Genomic DNA, 17,625 nt, shown 5'->3' on the forward strand with positions numbered 1-17,625 from the left:
TTAACTTGAGGGCCATGGTGTTAACATGACAGTTTAAGTAACTGGATTTTGAACTAAACATCTGATCTTTCCAGACAGTTGCGCGTCTTGGATGTTGCCTGACTTTGTTCAAGTGTTTCGGCATGCGTGAGTACGTCTAAAAGAAAGAGAGACTTGGGGAAATGATGGGTGTTGAGGGAGGATAGTAATGGTATAAAACAACTGCTATAATTTATTCACATCCCTAAAACCCATATCCCATCTGTGTCCCCACGGGTTCATCTCCAAGTGTGTCAGAACAAACTCTGAGCTTTATTATGCATTCATTTATTACATTTGTTGAACAGAAAGTTTATGGCTTACACAGACACAAGATGTCCCCTCATTTCTTGCAGAAATTATTCAGTATACTCCAAACAGAAACGGCAGAAAAATCACTCACAGTCACAGTCAAACACAGACCATTTCTCTGGGCTAAAGACCTACTTTTCACTCTGTCATAATCCACATTAGCTCAAATGGTGAATTTGTGCCACCTCTATTGCCTTTTGATATCTGTAGAATAGCACTATAATTTGAAGCATGCAGTGCAATAATATATTTGACAAAACATGTTCATGTTTAAACTGCATTAAGAGCCAACTTCAATCCTGTTGTGTCTTATAAAGAAGTAGCACTTCAGCCCTCTGGGACATTGGATCAGTCTTTATATGAATAGGAAGATAAAACCTGCAAGAATGACAATTTATTGGATAGAAAGTGGGTTCATTACAATGTTAATACATTTTTACACCACTACTCCCTCTCACCATCACCGCCACCTCCATTTATCAAAATTTTGATTAGAAATGGAAAGACCTAGGATATAGCCATATCCCTGTAAATCCACATAAATCCTAGTAATTATCTCCAAGCTTGAACATTGTGTGTTCCTTTGATTTACACCCAAGCTGTTTTGTTTCAATTGTACACAGATGGGGAAAAAAGCAACAGTGTTTCTTACAGATATTTTATTTAATCCTTCATGCTTGTGTCCAGGTCTGTAGAGCCACAGTGACGTCATCCTTTGGTTTTTTTAGACTTCCATGAGTTTGGCACTTTAGCCATCACTAGCTCAGATTTTGGAGCCAGAGGTGACCCAAGGTGTAGAGCAGCGTGGGGTGGATCTTACACTTACTTGTAAACTGTGCCCCTGCCCCTCCCCACTTAAACATTTGTAACTTTGGGCATTAATTGAAATAACGACAGCCCCCCCCCCCCCGCAGCAGTCATGCCAAAACCAGTCTGTAAACATGTTTATTTCTGCTGTTAAGTTGCGTATTTTTGCACGAGTGTCTATTTTGAATGATTCACTTTTGGAGCCAGCCTCAAGTGGCCATTTGAGGAGCTGCAGTTTCTGGCAGTTGGCATTGGCTTCATTTTTCAGCCCTGGAGGTTGCTGCTTGTCTTCTGCAATTATAGATTCACCCTTTTACATTAGAAACTTCTATGTGCTGTCAGTTGACTATTTCTACTTATTATAGAGATGCAATATTTTAGATGTGACTAGAGCCATATTCAAATGGCTTTCTTTTTGTGTGTGTGTTATTTCTAAACTTTGAAATTTTGTCTTCTTCTCGATTAGGTGCTGACTTGCTCTCATGTGTGTCTTATTTTGGTTTCAGCCCAACAGTCCTTTAGATCCTGGTCTTGACTCAAAGTTGAGTGAAGCTATTTTGTGCATCGACTGTACTATGATGAACTTGTCTTGAATGTGTTTGTGTCCTCATTTTCCCCACAGTGGTGACATGTGCTACACCCTCACCTATACCCAACGGCCTCCTGGAGGGCTCAGTCCTGGAGTGGGGTACCAGCGTGAGCTACAGCTGTCTACCTGGCTACGAGCTGTCCTTCCCCGCTGTGCTCACCTGCACAGGGAATGGGACATGGAGCGGCGACCTGCCTCAGTGCTTGCGTGAGTCACTATTTTGTCTTCCTTGATAATTATTATGATGATTATAGAGGTCTATAAAGGAAGTCTCCTTACCTCTCGACTGAAATGGTCGCAGTGACATTTCTGTCGCTGTCTGAAACATGGTTATTTGCACAGTGAGCTAAATTGGACCTTGTCTCTGGATGCCCCTTTTTAAACATGATCAAGCATGTGAAATGTTGAACTCATAATTAAAATCTGGCATCCTGTTGCTTTCTCTCTTTCTCATCTATTGATCATGAATTCATATGAAATCATTTGGAAGTAAAAATGAAAGATTCTGCCCTATCTCACCTATTTGACTGTGAAATTACCAGGATTCCCACTGTGCATGGAATTCGTGTAAAACGTGGAATTTTTAGGGGTATAATAATCTAGTCAGACAAAGTCCTAACATTGAACTAATGTGTTCGGGGGAATTGATAAAATAATGGATAACACGTCTCTTAACATCAATATACCTGCATGCTGTTTTAAAACATGTTTCATACAGTCAGTGCATCAGTATTATGTTTGTTCTCTGAGGCAAGTCTCTTCTATCACTTTGCTGCTTGCTCCTTTAGAGGTTATCTCAAGTTAATGAAATTAATGAAAGTTATGAATAAGTCATGGAATTTAACATCAGGGCCTAGGTGGGAAAGCTGAATAACGATACAAATATAATAAGGCAGTCTTGAAGAGATGCAGAACAGTGATTATTAGTGTTGTGCCTAGTTGCAACATCAAGGTCTTTTTTCATAAGCAGCGAGTTATATTTGATCCAAAAACCACCCTTAGTGTTAGCACAAAGATTTTTCTTATTCAAATATCAAATACTGAAAAAGGCCAGGCATGAGAAGGATATTGTGTCCTACCTGTTCATAAAAAAGGCAAATTAATATTTCATCATTCATACATGAAATGGAAACTCCCAGTTTACATTTTGATCAAATGAAAAGTGAATTGACCTCCAGCCCTAGAGTCAAAGCTACAATGTTGATGATGATCTATGACGAACCACAAGTTGTGTGTGTGATGCTCTTTACTACATTAAGACCTTTTCAGAATCATCTTTGCAAGCATAATAATAACCCCTGGGATGCATGACTGCTCAAGAGCATCTATCTGTCATCAGAGTCATTCTTGCATTATATCTGTTAGTCAGAAATCAAATATCGAGAAGGGCAAAGGACTTACATGTGTTTGTTTTTCTCTCTGAGTGTGAGTTGGGTTTTAAGTGGAATAAAAACAAATGCCACTAAAAAATATTCATGCATAACACTCACTCCAAGCGCTAGAAGATGTGTTATTGTTTTTTTTTGTTTTTTTTTACAGCTATGCTGCAATAAAAACATCTCCACTTAAACTGGTGAATGTAGGTAGTCCTTTTGACTGCTGAAGTGCTGCATTTTGCATTATGTTAATTGATTATTGCAGCCTTCTTTCGCAGGAAATCTCCGCTGTTGTATGGCTGCATGCATTAATTGTGCAGACTGTAACTACACTGTGTTGATTGCTGACATTACATAAGAGTTTATGAATTGGGGAGAAATGAGATGGTTTAGTGTTTTTTTTGTCATAGTGGATGATGACAAAAAAAAACAGCCTGAGACCCCTGAGCCTACTTAAACAAAACTACACTCACTTCTGTATTCTTTTGTAATTTATGCTAATGACAGAATTTAGTGCTTGTGGCCGTATTCATTCAGGCGGACACAGTCCCATTTGGGTATTTAGCATTGGAGATCCAGCTGACAGACTGCTAGTGTTTGTGACTATGCAACTAGAAGCACAGTAACTCTGCAGCCATTTGCTCTTCTAAATGGCCACATTGCAGCCGTTCATTGTAATTCTTGAGTCAATGTGCACACTGCTGTCTGATATATATCCCTCTTAACTGTAAAGGATTGAATTTGTCTGTTATGACCAGATATGTGCTTTAGCACTACTAAGTGACCTACAGCCTGTTTTATCAAGGTGTACCAGTATATCTGTGTTCTTTTCCTGAACTGTTGTAATAGATGAAATGATGTCACCCGGACATAAAATGGATAAGGGTTCCACTTGGTAAATGTACCATGTCTACTTGTTGTCTACTACAATTATGATAAGCAGTGTCATCTCTCAACACACTACAATCATCTTTCCACATCAGCACACCCAAAACAACCTCTTGCAGCTATCTAAGCGAGTAACCTTTATGTTCCATGATGCAATGTTAGAGTTTAATGTGTCTCAACATAGAATTGTTTTTGATGTCGTAATTATATTTAAGAGCTCCATTACTTACAATCTAGAATGCAGGTTCTGTTGCTGGTGCAAAATTGACACAAATTGAGAGCCATACACCATAGAATCATTCAGTGTGATCGATAACCAGCTTCTGTAAAGAACCTGGCTCTCCTAAACATGTTGTTATAGCAAGCCTCCTGCAACAGTACTGGAAGTGGAAGCAAGTCTGTGATAAATCACGGAGGTTTACTAAGGCAAATAAATGAGTCTGGAAAATGAGGACAACGGCGAAGAAAGTGCTGATCATATTTGGTGTAGAAAAAGCCATTATCTATGCATTAAAATGTCAGCACAGCACTATCTACAGCAATCTCAGCCGCTTGTGCCTATAAATTGGGAAGTCATTCTTAATAGGTAAATACTAAATTAATAACAGTGTTCACGATGCAGTCACAGTACTGACCATTACTGTACATACTCAGTTTTACTTGTTAAACACATACATTTATCATTAAATGGCAACAAATGCACACAGGCCTGCAATGTTTTTGCAACTATTAGGAAGAAGGATAAGCCAGTACATTACCTAGACTGAGAATATTCCCCATTTACCAATAAAATCATAAGCTGAGCAGGAGGAAAAATCATATTCCTTTATCGCACACATCTGCTGCAAATGTGACCTGATATGTTTCTTAAATTTATTTTGGTGCATTATCATTTTAAAGCCACAGTCATGCTGATTATTAGACCTATAGTAGGCTTGCACTGCTGTAAACTTTAGAAATATGATTGCAATTCATACTCAGCACTTTTAGTTGAATTACAGCTCAGCAATACTGCAGGAGATGCCATGCATCTGCAAAAGGAAATCCATCTGAGCATTTCTTAAAACCTGTACTTCTGCAAGCACTTGCAGCCAAACAGGATTAAGATGCATATTCATGTTCCCTCTCACAGCACATAGGGGAAACAGAGAGCAAGCAGCAAAATTCAGTGTCTGAGAATGCTAGTTCATGTGTCTGCAGGGATGCGACTGTGATCCCAACTTTGAATCTGGCCTCTGCATACTGATTACTTCAAAGCATTGATAATTCATCAAGGAAGGGGAGAGGCTCTGAGAGAGAGAGAGAGAGAAAGGAAAAGTTTGACTAGTCTCACTCTCCTTCTGTCTCTCTCACTCATCCATCGTTGCACACACACACACACACACACACACACACACACACACACACACACACACACACACACACACAGGCCCATTAAATATGCTGAGCTTGGTTTGGCCTGCGGCCATTTCTCTTATATATCCATAAAAAAGTACATTATTTCCCTGCAGCTTGAAGCTTATAACTGATGTGCATGTCACCTGTTTGGCCTGTACTGTCAACCCTAAAAAAAATACCATCTGAATACGAAGTCTTACAATGTGATTTGAAAACTGACAAGAATCCTTTTCACATCCAGGCTGACATCATTTGCATATTTGCTTGTTGACATATCAAATACTGTCAAACAAACTATTGGGTGATGCTGTGTTAAAACTAACAATGTGTGGTTTTCAGGTGGGACCTGCAGTATGGCAGCAAACATATTTCCTAGTAGAAGATATGTCTCAGAAAACAAGGATTTGTTTCTGAGATAACAATATTTGCAGTAATGGCTTTATTCAGCCATTCCTGCATGAGCTGGATTCTAATCTCCTCTTTTACTAGATATCTGTTATGTCAGGGATTGGCTGTGAGAAGCCCCTGTTGGTTCCTGACTTCTAGGAAGAGAGCAAGCGAGAACTTATCTCTGTCTCCAGACCTCCACGCAGCAGCACATGTCAGGTCTGGAGAAGCAGCCCGCCTTATTATTGGCTTGATCCCACAGTGCTCTGGCTGCGTGACTGAATGCTTTGACTCTCGTCCTCGCCTCTGCTCTCTCACACACTGAGAATTTCTTCACCTCCTACGGCTAACAAGTGACTTACTGATCAGTGTGCTTATAGTGGACTGATGGTTGTGCATATACAGTAAGGGATGGAGAGAAAGATACTTCGGCGGACTGTAAAATGGCTGACTTCTCTCCCCATCAAACCCACTCAACCTAAATTATTCCAGTCAATTTGATTAGATGTCTATAAGCAATAAATTGAAGGAGCAGCAGTGATAATCCAACGGGCTTCATCTGCTGAGGCTGTGGTGAGAGTCCCATTAAAAAGGCGATATCATACCAGAGGCTTGGGGAGCAACAGCGGCAGCAGATGGCTCTAGTTGTGTTAACCTCAAGGCCCTGTCAGAGAAATTAATATTTCACTTGCTAATTATTTTGATCTAAAATTGAGTGCCATGACCTCCCTCACTCCCTCTTTGCTGCCAAGATGAATATTCACATACTCACTGTAACCACTCAACAGAAAGGTTGATTGTTGGAAGCAAAAAACAAAACGCGACAGAGCAATTCATCCTGAGACAAGGATGTCAATGCATCTGCCCACATGCAATAAAAAATGGCCAAAGGAAATTGTGCAACAAGCATAATGTCAATGCAATTTGAATAAGTCATTCCATGGAGACTCTCCAAAATCATATAGAAAGCCAATCATTTTTACAGTCAGGTAGTCAAATAAATCGGATATAATTAAAAGCTCATCAAACAGCAAAGCTCACAGCAGCAGTGGAAACCACCGTAGGCACTCCGCATCATGGTCTGATCTTGCATGGGTGCAACAACAGCCCACACAGCTTATTATATCTGAATTAAATGCTAAATAGTGTACGCAATGCTGCATTCAATTGACTAGCTGCTGCAGTATTCATTATGTGTAATGAGGTTAAAAAAGATGAATGTTTGAATAGTAAAAATAGGGCAGAGGAATAGGGCATAAATATTGACATGAAATGAAGGGAAGGTGCAACAGTGCAGTGTGGTATGCTGCTGGATGAATGCTTGCAGGAAAATGCTTAACATCTGTGTTGGATTTGTTGGCCGCCAGCTTATCACATCAGCAATATTCCACATTTCTGCCTCCACAGCCAAGTTCTGTGGAGACCCTGGTATGCCTGCCAAAGGACGGAGAGAAGGGCGCAGTTTCATCTTCAAGTCTGAGGTGATCTTTAGCTGCACTGCCCCCTATGTGCTGGTGGGATCAACAACACGTATGTGCCAGGAGGACGGCACCTGGAGTGGATCCCAGCCTCGATGTATAGGTACTCAATTATTACCCTGTATGTTAATTAGCTAATCCACAAATTTACAAGGTTTCAGATGGGTGTAATTCTTTGGTTTCAAACAGTCAAATTTATTTATTTTTTTGTGTGTGTAATTTGCCATGCTGTTAAATTATTGATCATTAAATTATGTTATACAAGGGTTTGACTTTCCTACATGCAAGAGATAAGCATTTAATTTGCACAGTGCAATAACAAATGTAGTAAAATTAAATGAACTAGATGCCTGCCAGGTAGCATCCCACCATCCCAAATGATCATCCTCTGTTGTTCCTCTTGAAGCAGTTAACATAAATATCAAATGCACTTGAAGGTGAACTAGAATAAGTGTGTTGCCATCTGGCACTAATGTAAAACTAAATCATGAGACTAAATTACATTATTTATATTGTTATCTATGGGGCAATGCTTTATATTTGCAGCCCAGTGTTGCTGAAATTATTAAGTGCTGAAGAAATGCTTCACCACATGGACATGTCTTAATTTGAATTTAGTCTCACCAATGATTAAACATCTCAAAAGCCCATATTCCTAAGACTTGTAAAAGCCGAAGAATTCATAGTTAAAGAGACTATAGATGGCGGGGTAATTCTTTTTTTGTTACCACGCCACTTCAGTAATTGTCCTCTGGTACATGCTACACCAGAGAGAAATTGCTTCATCATTATCAATGATTGCTTCTCTATCATATTTTCATATTTGCTCTCCTTCAATTTACCCGCTCATCATGACAATGATTTCTTTTTCCAGAGCCCACGAGAACCACCTGTGAAAATCCAGGGACACCTGAGCATGGCTTCATGAATTACACAACAGGCTTTAAGGTAAAATGAGCTGAAGTTGGATACATTTTATAAATAGATGGTGTTAGTATGTTCTATAACTCTTTTAATTTATACCAGAAAAATAAATGTCTAGTTGGAGACAGGTTTATGCAAAAGCTGTGTACTTAAAAAATATGTTGGCTACTTGACTAGCACATTTGATTTCATATGGATACGATACTATACACTTAATTCAGCTTGACTACAAATCCCATGTGATCAATATTTTAGGCAGCCAGGTGGAGGTAGATGAACAAGAAGCACCTAATCAAAGTATCATTCAAAGCTTGCAGCTATACTGTGTTACCTGGGCTTAGTCCTCCTTCAAGTTATCAGTTTCCAATGGATGTTCCATGTAGGATCATCATTTATTCCTTTGGATGATGTTATGTGGGTGCAAGGATGAAATAGTCATGCATGTATGTATCCATCCCAGGTGGGTGCACTGAAGAAATCCAACTAGATTTTTCTACCACTTGAATTTGTAAAGGCATGGCGCATATCTACATCTATAATAATGCACACTTTATGCAGTTTGACTGTATGTGTAAAACAGGCAATGCTAGAATGCATCATAGTCAAAAAAACTGATATCATGACCATTGGTGTGTGCTCAGTAGCTCCCTTGAGATGCTTTCAGCCAGTGTATTTCATTTTATTTCCTCTATGTTGCTCTTGGAGTGTCACTTACAAGTTAAGTGCAAACAATTTCTCCACAACATTCAGCAGAATATCAGATATGAAATTTGTCCCAAATGAAAGCAGAAGCAGCTTATTATTTGGATCACTGCTTGTAATGGCTGTGCTCTTGCATTTTTCTGCATTACTGAACAACTTTACCAAAATCTTGACACCACCGAATGAGAATGTTCTGTCGATGCTGTCTTTTAACAGTCGACTGGGATGGTGGCTGAAAGTAAAAGTCATTTATTATGATAACAGAAAACAGTTTGTCTCTATATTTTTACCACAAAGTCAGCTTGCTAACTTTCTAATGTCTGTGCATCAATTGAGAACACAAACATGGGCCATCGCCTCTAGGAATAGTCTCCATCTGCCTCCACACACTACAGATAATCATTAAGAAAGGAAAAAACTTTAGTGTGCTGTATTTTTTCCAAGCTCTTTAGATCTGATGCTGGGAGCCTATTGGCATTTGCATCAGTGTATTGACTCTCTCCACTTTACATGCTGTCTGTTTGTGGCCAGGTGGGCAGCAGAGTTGACTTCCAGTGCCAACAGGGACACCTACTGCAGGGCTCCACCACCCGGCTCTGTTTGCCAGATCTCACCTGGACCGGCAGCCAGCCTAGCTGTATCCGTGAGTGCTTGTTCCTCATGCTCACTCGCAATATCTTTATTTCACTCTGCCTGTCTTTGTTTTTCCCTTCCCCTTCTGGGTCCCTGTCACTGTTTATCTGCATTGCTGGCTACTCAGGCACTCTTTTCTTTTTCTCATCTGTTGATTCGTTCAATTCTGCCATAACCTTTGACCTCCCTGTAGATTGCAGCTCCAGCTTCAATCAACCTGTCTTCCCAGTCATTCTGAGACTGAGGTGTTGATCGTGATTACTGTCATTCTTGTTTGAACCACATGAACTGTCGACCAACACCAAAGTAGGGCTGTGCAGTTTAGCCCAGTTGCCTTGCCAAGCCGGGCGCTTTTCTGAGTTGTGATGTAATCCAATATCTCAGTGGAATCCCTTTCAGCCACAGCATTTTTCATGGAAATATTGCCAGTTCAAATCGTACTATAGTCTGCATTTTACTATGCAACTTACAGTGTAAACACTTGAGCTGTGTGTTGATAAGGGGATTGAAATGATATTTTGTAATCTTGATTTCATAACTACCCCAAGATGTAACACCCACTTGAATTTTCCGGAGACATTTGTGCTGAGGGGAGCAGAAACATTGTAATACCTACCCTTCATTCTCTGCCTGATCTACTCTGCAGCGCGGTGTGTCTGCGTGTGTTTGTGTGTGTATGTGTGTGTTTTAGTAGGAGGAGGGGACGTTTTAGAGGGCTTGTGATTCCTTGAATCTGTCCATGGTGTCTCTTTACTCAGTTGCCAGTTCATTAGATACACCTAGTTTAAACTGAGGTAGTCTCATAAGGTCACTGTATTGTCATCAGATTATCATGTTCAGTCTTTGTTAACTGTTACAAAGAGATGTTGACTTGACTCTGTGGTCATTTTGGAGGCTGCAGTTCGTGCTGCTGTTAAATTGCATTATGAGAGTGTATCTAAATAACCTCCCTTCATCAAAACAAATAAGATGTATGCATGAGATTATGTCCAAACACAGGCAGTTTTTGTAATAAAGGTTTAAAATGCTTAATGTTATGAGCTATAATATATACATATAAATATAATATATACAACTACAACATTAAAATCTGCACTCTGTCAATAAATGTTAACATTTACTACAAATATTTCAAGTTACATACAATATTTACCAATTGAACAAAGCCATTAAAAACTCATAATGTGAGTTTTTTAATGGCCTTATTGTCATTCATGGTGTTTGTTTTCTAATTTAAATTTCCTGAAAAGTTAATTTGAACGGCTGACAGCAGAAAAGAATCCAAGACACACTCCCTTCTAGACTTGTGTCACCAGACAGCTCCTCAGCCTTTCCTGCTCCAGCTATATCTTCAAACTGCTGACCCCATCATACCGCTGACTAAAGAATGATTCAGGAGGGCGCGCATCCCTTGGCTCCTTAATGGCATTTATTGCCAGCACTGTGACGGGTCCCTTAAAATAAAAGAGCAGTCAGAGTGAGTTTAAGTCAATAGAATTACAGGTTAAAGCTCCAGCAAACTTCTCAAACTGGCACTTACAAATTTTGTTGTAACCAGGAAATTGACACCGTCTCTCTGGAAAGGTTTTGACAGCTGTGTCAGGTGAGGAGGAATATCTGCATGCAGATAAATGGCTGATACAAAGTGGATCATAGACAGTCTCTTCCTCTCAAGGGCTGAATGCTCGACTGTCAAAATTTTTGAAACGGTTGAGATGGCATGGTCTTGTGGGACACACACTTTGTCTTTGGGCCTCTAAATACCAATATACATGATTATTCAGTAGGAAACAAGAAGATAAATGTCTAATCTGTGAAATTAAATGTTCTTAAAGTCACTTTCAAGTTAACCTAATAAATAAAATATACTTATTTTCATTAATATGGGAATACAGAATTCCACTAGTGCTGTTGAAAATATCTTATTTATTATTATTACTTTTTTTATTTTATTGGTGCAAAGGATAGTATGCATACATAGGGATATACAGAAACAGGAATATAGACAAAACAAGACAAACAAAACAAAAATTATAATCAAATCAGGTATGACAATAGTCTTGCTGTTACAAATATGCAAACCACTTGCTGTTTCTAAGGGTGGTGTTATAGGGCACGTGTTCGTGTATGTATATGTGTGTGTTTGTAATTGATGAAGTTGCAACAAAAGACAGAGGGGAGACTGGGCAAATAATGAGAAAAAATACAAAATAATAAAAATAATAATATAAGTAATACATAACAGTACATAATATATTTAATTATCTCAACATAAGGCACTTTATCAGCAATATCTGGGCATACTACTGCTTAGCAACGCACAGGCAAAAGCTGAGGTCAGGAGTCAGTTGCTTTATTTATTTCTCCAGATTGGCAATGGTTCATACTTAACTTATGATTAAATATTATGATTTCAGTGATTGAAATAGGGTACATAGATACCACATAATCCATAAACTGATATGTTTAACATAAACACAATCATCAGGCATAAACATCAGGCAATTTAATAAAACAAACAAACAGTGAAATTATCTACACATAACATTTAGTTGATTACGTTTTACAACTTATGCAACGATTATTATTATATTATTTACTTTGTCAGTTAACTTTATACTTTATACTTTAAATTCATACCGTATAAAACATTTTAGATGAAGAGCTGAAATTTGAGATGCTGGTGCATACTTCATATGTAATTACATATGGTCACTGTTAATGTCCTTCTTACACTGTAAGTAATATATTGAACCCGTGAATGGCCACTTGGCGGTTCTTGGCTTCTTTAACCTTTTTGGATTTGTGTACTGAACATCCCAGAAGCCACATTTACTGAACTCTCAAAGTGGTAAACATAAAATAACATTTACACCCTTTTTTGTGTAACCATGATGTAGTGAACTGCTGAAACTGCTGAAATGGGAGTCTGACAGCCATTTCAGATTTTGTTCAGAGACATAATGTTTTGAGACTTAACTTTCCAGACTTACTCTGTTCAGCAGGTGCAGTTTCTTAGCCAGGTTTGTCTGTCTCTGCTGAGGTTGCACCCTTTCAGGAGCTTCTCTCTGGCTCTGGTCTGTTGCCTATGGTGGCTTGAAAATGTATTGATTTTCCTCTTTTGCACTCATCCTGTCATTGATACCTCTGGAATTAAAATAGAAAAATGTATGTGTGACGGTCACAACATTTTAGCTCCCTATACTTTTAAAAAAAAATCTTTAATCCGTCATTTTATAAATACAGGTGATGTTAAGTTAAACCTGCCTAATTTCTTGATTTTTATTCTACAGATATCTTATCTTGCTCTCAAACTTTGCAGCACCTTAGCTCTTAAACTAGCTTATGTGTGGCCGTGAGTCTGGTATACACTTTCAAACTTTGGCTGATGCTGTATTTCCTATGAGTTTTTCAAGTGGAGTCATCAAAGATGCTTTTTAATAATAACAAACATAATTTAAAATGGCAATACTATCAGTTGGAAATTTTGGAAATGTTTTATTTTGAAACAGGTAACTGTTTCATCCCAACAAGCAAGTGGTAAAAACATCAGTAGATGTTTTTACATTCACATCATCCTGTAGGCTCTGTTTTTAGAGAGCTGTCATTAAAAGACCTTGCTAATTTTAAGATCCATGGTCTGTCATATGCATATATCACATTTATGCAATGAAGTAACTATCTTTATTGTATAGGTCTGCTTATTTATCATGTAACATTATGTTACTCTGGTATTCGACATTGGCGGCATAAGTGCTAAATTTGTAAAGCTGCGCTGTAATGCATCATTGAAACCCCCGTTCATGTACCTGTATTATTATTTTTTGGTTGTTGTGAATTGATTTTAGATTGGAGTTATTACATCTGTGGAGGAAACACAAACCAAAAGGTCACTGTGAATTTCAGCTATAAAATAAAACTATGAATTCATTTTCAGTCCATCGATGTAAAACATTCTTTTTCTTCATTTTTCAAGCATGCAGCCCTGAGGGTGGACATTCAGACCCAGAGGGCTGTCTTGCCCATAATACATTGGGGGGAAAGCTGCAGTTATGTATATGTATTTGAGTATGAGTGCTCTTGTATGGGTCCGACACGCTGTGTTGACCCTCAGTCAAAACAGTCATAAATCCTCTAAAATACCTTTCTCTGTGATTAAATGGTCTTCTGTTACTGTGAAGCCACTTAAATGGATTTAAAAGTGAAGCCAACCAATCGTGTTCTGCTGGCGAAAGCAAAAACTCGGAGGGATTATCAACACAATAGATGTAATAGATGCAATGGACACAAGTCAGAGTTTAACATCACCGGATCTTAATCATATTACCTTTTCATGGGATTAATATTTTTTTGCTTATAGGTATACAATCTAAATCCCCCTATTTCTTCCCGTCCCACTTTGATGTCTTGAAAAACAACAATACGTAAAGTATTGACATTTTTAGATTTGAGCTTGCCATTAAACAAGTACAGAAAGTGTACCTGAAGGACAAACCAGCAATATTCTCAAAATATATTCAGCAGACACTGGTGCTATAGCAGACCGAACTTTGATCTGATGTTAAAACCTACATGCCAGCCTCTGACCAGCTGGTGATAATTTTTAGGAGTTTCTCTCTTTGTACAATGAGACATGCAAACAATACTGGGGAGAGGAAGCTATAAGAAAACATTGTAATTTAAAAGTTCACTTTGTCCTCTTGACCGTGTCCTGCTGTTGCTGTCTGTAGCTGGCCAGCCTCCTTGGCTCGAGAAGAGATTCATCAGCAGGGCTGTCTCTGTGCGTCAGACTCTATCGGTCTCTGTCTGTCTGTGTCTCTAACTAATGCACTTAGTCCCTATCAGAGATACCAACTTTGAACTAAGAAAATTACACGGTGTTGTGTGACAGAAAAAGCAAAAATGTCTTTTGAGGCCTCGTGTAATCTCGGGAGTAAAGCTTGCTGTGTTGTTTGAAGTGTAAATAAACATGGCACTGTCAACAGGACTTGATGAGGGATGTGACGTGTCTTTGATACAACAATTCATCGGCCTTGTAAGTGTCTTCCGAATTCATGGTCTACAAACTCTACAATCACCCTGGACATGTGCTGACAGTTTGTAATTTTAAATGGGTTACATAGACTTGTGCTCAGGCAGTAAGAAGAGTGTTTATTTAATTATGAATGTCTTTATTTATTTAGGTCTCCAGACTTTATATCTTCAACTTACAGTATGAGGCACTTTTTCTTCTTTCTTGCAGTGCAAATAGATACCGCATTAGATTTCCTCAAGGCAGATTTATCAGCTCGTTGAGAACGCTCTGGGTGGCACAAACGGGTGACTTACACAGTGTCCTTGTGCTTTCTTCATCAGTCTTTCTTAATGTATACTAAATCGTTACAGCCCCTCTACAGCTGAGTTTATGATGAATAAGAGAAGTATCCTCCTGGATTTCGGCACACAACTTTCACCTTGATGCACCTGTTTTAATTTTCAAGAGCAGTGAGAAACGTATGTCCTCAGACTTGCATACACACAAAATTTTACCTGCTTAAACGCCAGCAAAAGTAATATCCAGCACAAGGAGTTTCCTGCAGTCTTCTCATCTTTCATAAAACCCAGAAACTTTCGTCCTGGCATCCCTTTCACACCCAGTAGCCACTAATGTCATTAAGACGCCATGAAGGACCAATTTGGTACTGTGACTCACTTGCATCTGTCTCCCATTCGACAGCTGGCAACATATTCTTTCGCTCACAAGTTGCAAAATTATTTCACTATTTTCATGTTATTGTTGAGCCTGAATGTTCAACCCCTCAGTGTTTTGGTGGTGTGATGTGATTAGCATAACTTTTTGTTTTCTAGAGTTTGTTGATGTGAAAAATTAAACCACGAATACTCAACCCACTCATGAGAGAATGAAAATATGTAATATTGTCTATAAGAAGCTGGCGTTTTTGCAACACGGCAGTCACAGTTTTATTACCCAGTTTCTGAATCAGCAAATCTTTTCAGCACTATCCATAATCAGCATTGTCCTGCTTTTCTACACAGAATTATTAAATAAGCTAAGAAAGTCACAGTCAGGAAAGTCAAAACTGAATTGTGGTATTAAAAAACAAGTATTAGATAAATTTTAGTGGTTTGTGGTTTTTTAGTTTTTGGTTCACATAAGTCTGACATCGAACTTAGGCTGGACGTCTGAGCCCATTGTTTCATTCAGCATTCTTTTTCCTCTCAGTTTCCATAAGTGTCTGTGACCTTGCAACCTATATTCACTTCCCCGTAATGAAAAACACTCTCGCAAGTTTCACAATAACATTCACTTCAGCACTGTTTTGCAAGGACACCAATCACCTTAGTCTGTTTTGTTCTCGCCCTTGAAAATTTTGATTAGTTCAAGAAATACGAAAACAACTCCAAATGTTTTCTTTTTTTCCATTTTTTTGCTGAATGATAGAGTTTGCGGGAGACTCATAACAATTAACAGTTATTGTTTTGACTTAATTTAAGCTCACTACATTTTGAAGGCTAATCAGCCTAAAATTAGACAGTGTAGCCGCTGAGCCACAAGTGTCCATATTCATATCAGAAAAGAAACATAGACAAATTAAAATATCAATATGTTTTCTAATAGCTCAATTCAATTGTAAAATGTCTGTACTTCATTTTTTATCCTCTTTTCTAACAATCCTCCATATCTGTTTCTCTCTCTTTCTGTCTCTTTCTCCCCAGCTAGTGCTTAATTATCTTCCTGTTGATCTGTGTGCCTGTCTGTGCATGTGTCTATATATGTGTGTGTGTGCGTGTGTGTGCGTTTGCGTGTTTGTGTGTGTTTGCATGTGTGTGTGTGTGTGTGTGTGAATCTTGCCACCCAGAATGAAGACTTTAGTCTAAAGAATCTGCCTAAGGCCAACTGTGCCTATCTGTGTGCGCGTGTGTGTGTGTGTGTGTGTGTGTGTGTGTGTGTGTGTGTGCGCGCGCGTGCGTGCGTGCGTGCGTGCGTGCGTGCGTGCGTGCGCGCGCGCGCGTGCGTGCGTGCGTGCGTGCGTGCGTGCATCTGGCTCCATTTTGTGTATACTAACACATCTGCCCTCTGTTGCTCTCCAGCTCACTCTTGCAAGCAGCCGCGGAGCCCGGCCAACGCTGACGTTGTGGGTCTAGACCTGCCCTCCTACGGTTATACCCTGGTGTACACCTGTCAGCCAGGTTATTTCCTCTCCGGGGGTTCAGAGCACCGCGTCTGCCGCTCCGACGGCAGCTGGACTGGCAAGGTGCCTGTGTGCAGAGGTACGTGGTTGGTGGAGGTCTTCAAGGGCAGATGATTGAGAAAATGGCAGGGAGGAGGGGGGATGCAGTAAAAGTTTAAAAGGTTGAGGGAAACGTTGTGCATTTGCATGGAGGTGGACAGTATGGCAGTGTATACTGTACTGTACTGTACTGTACTTGTTTTATATGCTTCTAAATTTATCGAAAGTGACATTTACTCTGCTGCTCACTGATAGTTTAGTCAAATAAGTCACTAATATAATGAGACATTTTGGTTTCTGTGTTTTCTGTAAACCCACTGTGTTGCTGTACTGTCAGCTAATTGCAATAAGCATCTCAAGGTTCTTTTTAAACTTGAAGTTTCAACAGTGTATTGATTTGTAAATGTTTGTATGAACTGAGCTGCCAGAGATCTCACCAAAGTGAGAAGAGTATAATGTAGGCGGTATGTTACAATTGAACAGTGTTAACTTTTTCAGCATCCTCTAGTTGTCAAGCCACGCTGTGTATCACTACATCTTTGTGACATACATATTTATGTTCTTCTGCAGTCGGTTCCAAATCACATGAGAAAACTGTCAAACCCGTGTCAGGGACACCAAGCCCGAAAATAAATGGTGAGTTTTGAATTGCTAAAGCTGTTTAACTGGTAACCACAGAGATCAGCAGTCCCATTCAGTGGCTAAATCTGTGTTAGTCGTCATCAAAATCATTTAGGTTTAAGCATCTTCGTAGGCCATAAGTATTCAGTACCATACCTCAAAGTCAGCATTTCTTACAGTAAGGAAAAATAGTTACCATACTGTGTGGGGAAAAAAATAGCATATACCCTGATGTTTATTTTTTGTATTATGACCACAAC

The 17,625-nt window shown here is 39.1% G+C and overlaps 1 protein-coding gene across 2 annotated transcripts in view; it reads left to right on the forward strand.

The window, feature by feature from the left end:
• LOC121945336 (CUB and sushi domain-containing protein 3-like) overlaps positions 1–17,625 on the forward strand; it is a 235,458-nt gene that overhangs the window by 207,920 nt on the left and 9,913 nt on the right. For both annotated transcript variants that reach the window (XM_088084026.1, XM_088084027.1), the window contains exons 60-65: positions 1,760–1,933; positions 7,183–7,356; positions 8,128–8,201; positions 9,411–9,522; positions 16,605–16,784; positions 17,315–17,380. In XM_088084026.1, the coding sequence (XP_087940152.1) occupies positions 1,760–1,933; positions 7,183–7,356; positions 8,128–8,201; positions 9,411–9,522; positions 16,605–16,784; positions 17,315–17,380 (780 nt within the window). The remainder of the gene's footprint in view (positions 1–1,759; positions 1,934–7,182; positions 7,357–8,127; positions 8,202–9,410; positions 9,523–16,604; positions 16,785–17,314; positions 17,381–17,625) is intronic.

Source organism: Plectropomus leopardus, chromosome 11, assembly GCF_026936395.1.
Source record: "Plectropomus leopardus strain MGB_pleo_1.0 chromosome 11, ASM2693639v1, whole genome shotgun sequence".
Taxonomy (NCBI): Eukaryota; Metazoa; Chordata; class Actinopteri; order Perciformes; family Serranidae; genus Plectropomus; species Plectropomus leopardus.